The sequence below is a fragment of the Priapulus caudatus genome, unplaced genomic scaffold, assembly GCF_000485595.1.
Source record: "Priapulus caudatus unplaced genomic scaffold, Priapulus_caudatus-5.0.1 Scaffold244, whole genome shotgun sequence".
In the NCBI taxonomy this organism is placed as follows: Eukaryota; Metazoa; Priapulida; class Priapulimorpha; order Priapulimorphida; family Priapulidae; genus Priapulus; species Priapulus caudatus.
The window spans coordinates 154,937-160,846 of NW_014577305.1; the positions used below are offsets into that span (position 1 = coordinate 154,937).

The 5,910-nt window shown below is 38.7% G+C and overlaps 1 protein-coding gene across 1 annotated transcript in view; it reads right to left on the reverse strand.

Moving 5' to 3' along the window:
• Window positions 1-5,910, reverse strand: part of LOC106807938 (SPRY domain-containing protein 7-like) — an 11,959-nt gene that overhangs the window by 1,217 nt on the left and 4,832 nt on the right. Inside the window, exons 2-5 of the mRNA XM_014810452.1 lie at window positions 5,510-5,626; window positions 3,601-3,761; window positions 3,117-3,219; window positions 1,578-1,683 (exon numbers count right to left, since the gene is read on the reverse strand). Of these exons, the coding sequence (XP_014665938.1) occupies window positions 1,586-1,683; window positions 3,117-3,219; window positions 3,601-3,761; window positions 5,510-5,626 (479 nt within the window). The 3' untranslated portion in view covers window positions 1,578-1,585. The remainder of the gene's footprint in view (window positions 1-1,577; window positions 1,684-3,116; window positions 3,220-3,600; window positions 3,762-5,509; window positions 5,627-5,910) is intronic.

Below are 5,910 nucleotides of genomic sequence, written 5' to 3' on the forward strand. Positions count from 1 at the left end.
TCTATGCATTGCAGACACGTACATGTGCATTGCAGGTTGGCAAGCAACATTTATGATTAGAAGCGTGCCAGCCATGGGCTGCCCCGTGTTTTTGCCTACCCACACGAGCATTCACTGATTCAGCCTTCAGGGTGCTATAGACAGACTGCTTTAGAAAATAATATGATTTAAAGAGCATAAACCTTGTTCAACAAACATTGCCTTTGCAATTAAACTGTGCAACTGTAGCCTCACATTCACACAGGTATGAGCTCTAATAATAGCAAAAGCAGTTCAGTCCTTTGTTAACAGTCAACAAACCAATGTTTAACCCTCCTCTTGAGGGTCAAAAGGTTATCCAACACTTACTCTTCACATGTCAGCGGAAAGTACATTTCACGGTCCTTTCAATAAAGGTCGCCGCTGAAACAAAAAAGTTTTTCAATCGCTCCGTCAGACCATGTCCTCAGAAAATTTCGAAAATCTGCCCTCTGCCCCCATTGACCTTTGACCTGTGACCTCCAATTTCGGCACAGTGATGGCTTTTCCTACCGACTATCACGAGCCTAGGTCGAGCCGTTTAGATTTGTGACGCAATTCTGCATTTCCTCCCTATACCTTATGTTAAGGAGGGAATGTTCCCCCCTTCTTTTACACCAGGGTTCATAGTAGTAAGACATGTTGAAATAAGGACTTATAAGACCCTATCTGGAGGCCATAATTAGACTTTTGTATGCGATTTCTGATAGATCACCGACTATTCAAGTACACTAATAATATTTATATACACAATTGCACAGCAGATTTAATTATTTCGTATTATATATACAACAAAAAGGACAAAAAATAAGGACTATTAAGTACTTTTCTAAGATTTCACAAAAAATAAGTATTAATAAGGGCTCTTATTTTATTTTTGGCAAAATAAGTACTTATAAGACTTTGGAAGACTCGCTACGAACCCTGTACACCTCTTGACCTTTGACCTTTGACCCCAGCTTCGACATCCCAACTCGTTTTCGGATTACCCCCCCACGTCCCGAATATCGTGACCGTACGTCAAGCGGCTAAGATTTGTACCCAACTGTTGACGGACGGACGGACGGACAGACGGCCGGACGGACGGACAATCATGCAATTCTACAAGCTGCACCTGACTACATCAGATGAGCTAAAAACGCACGAGTGTTCACACACTTTCCTAATCGCACCTCAGCCATTTTACACCCCCCTTTTCTATGACCTAAATAGCACAGCTGGACTTTCCGATATCACTTATTGGGAGCTGCTTGCTTGTAATTTGTAAACTTTTACGTTCACCGCTTATGGTCTGTTCTCAAATTGATTTCAGGTTATTAATAAATATCAATTTTTAATATCCCATTTACTCACCAGGAATAGTGCTTTATTATACAGATATGGCATGTCAAAATCTTGTTATTTTTAATTTTAATTATTAGCAGCCGTACAGAAAGTGATCTTGACATAACCAACATGATAAATCGTGCCAGTAGAACTGATTTTAAAACATTTAAACTGGGGGTTGAAACCAATAAACAATTTTTCTAACGTTTTAAAATCTGACAATGTTTTCTTACCTGATTGCCTATAAGAGAGATTGCTCAATCATAATCTTGTTAAAGCCACTGGGTGGTGGATGGAAAAACTCGTTAAACACTACGTCCATTATGGCTCCGTCATCAACTGCAAGATAGATTACAAGCTACATAAAATAACATGTATACTGAGTAATTTTATCATTGTTTGTTTTTAAAAGCTCTTGTTCATTCCACAATCTGTATTTGTTTGCATGTGTCTCTGTGTATATATTATGTATCACCTCGTTTCACGATTAAAACCTATAGCCTCGACAAACAGATTTTTGGATAGCAAACTAAAAAATTAATTTGATCACGTAATGATCAGATCGTACATATAGTATCATTCAAGACAAAAAATCCATCAATATTAGTGAAAAAGAAACATAGGATAAGGGAAGCAGCCATCTTTGAAGTTCACTTTCCTCTGCTTCATGTTAAACAATGGTAATGCACACGCTGACAATGTTCACGTGCAATCCCCGACCTCCTAGACTTAGTATGGCGTGGGATTTGTTTCTCGCCTGTCCCACCCAACACTTCAGATTAACCATTGATGCCTTTTCTGTAAAGAAGGCAGATGACCAGCAACCTGGCCTATCGTCGAAAGCATAGCTGCTTCCTCCTTTATCCCACCGCACCAAGGAAGAAAGGGTAAGTGAACAGTATGTCCTGCCCTCTCCCATCACAAACAGAAGAAAGGGGTATAGTAGGTCGGAGGTCCTCTCCTCTCTCACTGCTACCAGCAAGGAGGAAAAGGCGTACAGCAGGTCCTCCCCTCTGCCAAGCAACCTTCACCGTCACGTAAGAAGCATTACCCTTGCCACAGATAATCGGCACAAACATCAATGAACACTGCTCTACATCGTCCACACACACCACACCCAGCAACCTTAATCCTTCACCATGGCTACAAGAGATGGTCATAGATTGCACGACCTTGCACGACACTGTATGGACAATTATTTTCACAGCTGCATTGGAGTAACCACACCAGAGTTATAAATAGCACTGCCACCAACACACACACAAAACAAATAAATACTAAAAGCAGTTCAGTTAAAGGGCTGCTAACATTTTCTCTTGATTTTGGTTCTTAATTTTGTTGAACAATGCAAGTCAATGATCTTTATTAGGCTCTGAAAGACATAGAGTGGCTGAAAGCAGCTTCATATGCACCATGTTATACTGACATTGTTTAAAGAATATTTTGCTTAATAGCAAGCAAGCTTCAGGTTTCTAGTCCATTAAACGACGTGTGGTAGTATATCACCAATTCTTTGCCCACGTAACTAAATCGACTTGACTAGAAAGATAATTCCTGCTCTTTTCTAAATAAATTGTTACATCAAACACTAATCAAGTATTTACATCTTTCATACCAAAGGGAGAATTGGTACATTTCCAGATTCCGGTATTAGAGGGAAAAGGGACATTTAATATATATGTGATGTACTGGTGAGAAATAGAATACAGGCTATAACCAAAATGGTAAAATCTGCAAAATGCACCATGCACTTACATAGTTCTCATACCTACCATAGAATACAGGATACAGCATTCCTCGGATGCCTGTAACTGGACATTGCATGTTTTTACCATTCAGGTAGAAGTTCATTTCTATGTGGTCATATGACAAGCCCTGTAAAAATCAGGTAATTCTAAAATACAGTTATAGATGTGTCTTTTCAGTATTGTATCAGAAATGACAGTGTTTGCATTAAGTATATTTTTTTAATTGTTTATTATTAAGTATATTTTTTTATAAAGTTTATAGTAAATATAGGAAATATTATACTATATTTTCGGATGAAAAATGTCAACTGACTAATTAGCCTTATGCTTGTTTATTTATAATTTCTTATTATAATGGTTTTGATAGAACAACTTCCTATCATTATACGATATCTACAAAAACAAGGCAGAGTGATTAGAATACAAATGCTTGCACTTGAGTGACCATAGTTCTCATTCCGTTCCACATTACAATAAACTACACCAAGACAAGAGCGAGTAAACCTACAATAACATCACCCTCGTTGGGTACATCAGTCAGCCTGGCTCGCTCTTGGTTGTTGCTATACACTTTCCCGTCACATCTGAGCACCCAGCTATCCTCGTTGTCGCCCAGTGGCAGTCGGTTCAGGTCGGCTCGTCGAGTTGCAAGGCCGATGCCCCATGACCCTGCGAAAATGTCTCGTTTACGACTAACCCTCTCCAACACAAACGACTGTCACGTTTAGAATTCTTTGGCGATAAATGTCTTTCAAGAACGACGCGTATCATATAAGCAGGGTGCGAAATTAACGGGAGTCCGGAGTCAAATACTCCCTGATTTACTGCCAGACTCCCTGATTTGACATATGCAGGAGTCCGTGTGACTCCCTGAAAATTCTGCCATAGGCTAACTAGTTCATTCCAGAGCACGGCCTCATGGAATTACCGTATTTTTCCAGCAAATGTCCAAAGAAAATTTGGCAAACGTGCAACCGCATAAATCTTCAAAATAAGCACATACATTGTTAATATCTTTAATTTTGAACTTCAGACTGCGGACTCCCTCTGTTTGAGGGCAGGGAGTCCGTTGGACTCCCTTGTTCAAAAGTTACTTTCTACCCCTGTATAAGTTTTCCATATATAATCAAGTCTATAATAGAAGATTATGGACATTTCCTATTGCCAAAAATATGGATATTTTCTATTATGGACTCTTGATATAATCAGGAGTTAATAAAGACAAAGGAGTTTGACACGTAATTGGTACTGATTTCACTAAATTTTGTTGTACGAGTTCGATGTGAATAAAAATACAAATGTATACAAACATGAGCTTCTTTTGTTCACTGGTCCTTATTCTATGTTCCGGTATTATTACAAACCGAGTAGCTTCCTACGGTTTGACATAAATCGTACTTTTGCACGACAAGGTTTTCACGTTATTTACCGTCGTGTGGGGAGGCCAAGCGGTAAATTCGCATACACAGCAACTGGAAGGAGGCGCGGCAAGACTTTTAAGCCGTAGTCTAGCCGAGTGCAGAAAATGCGTTTAGAAATTAAGTTACGTTGCACCCATGCTGGGTTTAAAAATGAAAACTATTTTACATTGAAACTATAGTTAGAATGTCTTGTTTTTATGGTTGAATCCCGCAGTTTTTTAAAAATAAATGCTGCGCTGGTAAAATATCTGAACTACTTCACCCACGGAGGAATAATGTGTATGAATCTTTGCGAGTACGTACATTGACGCTCCAGCTGATTGTAGCTTTTCGCACGTGTTTTGCATAGCAACCGTTACTATGCAATTGCAGGCAAACGCATGTGTTTACACCTTACTTATCATGACCATCTGTATGTGATAAAGGCGAGAGTTAACGTTGTCATCACTCGGCTTTGTTAGCCGAACAAAAACTTCTTCGGGAGATAACGTACGGGAGACGGGCTTATTCCAGTTGCCGTGTATGCGAATTTACCGTTTGGCTACGCCACACAACGGTAAATAACGTGAAAACCATGTCGTGCAAAAGTACGATTTATGTCAAAACGAAGAAAGCTACGCGGTTCGTAATACTACCGGAAGATAGAATAAGGACCAGTGAACAAAAGAAGCTCATGTTTGTATACATTTTTGTATTTTTATTCCCATCAAACTCGTACGACAAAATGTAGTGAAATCAGTACCAAATACGTGTCAAACTCCATTGTCTTTATTAACTCCTGATATAATGTAATACTTATTTTTTAATAATGTTCGTATAGTATACATTACAGCAGATTGCATTTCTGTTCTCTCTTCCAGGCATGTGATCTTACCAGCTTTATGTAACCAAAGACTATGAGACAATAATCATGGTTTTCTTATGTATGAAATAATTTGTCTGAATTCAAACAAACACAGCTACTGTAATGTAAAATATAAACCCCAGATATCATACCTGTCTGTTGTAATTTAACTTCAAAGTAGGCCTTATCCTGGACAATGGGAACGTTAGCCAGCGCAGCACCACTCCCACATATCCGGCGTCCATTCTTTACAATGACAACATCGCTACCTAAATGGTAAACATCATATAAAACATAAAACATTCATATTTGTGTTCTCGTCATTACGTGCGATTCAGGTATTTAGATGTGTGAACAAATTCTGATCTCCGTCTGGAGATGTATGATTGTATGTGGTTATACAGCTTCAAAGTTCTCAATGCAATCACAACCGCAGGCACTTGGAAAGTTCCAATAATAATGTGATGGTAAATAAACGTGAAATGTATTTACTCCAAGTCTTAATGTTTTTATACTATCTTTCGCCTATTATTACTGACAATTTCCTGTAAAT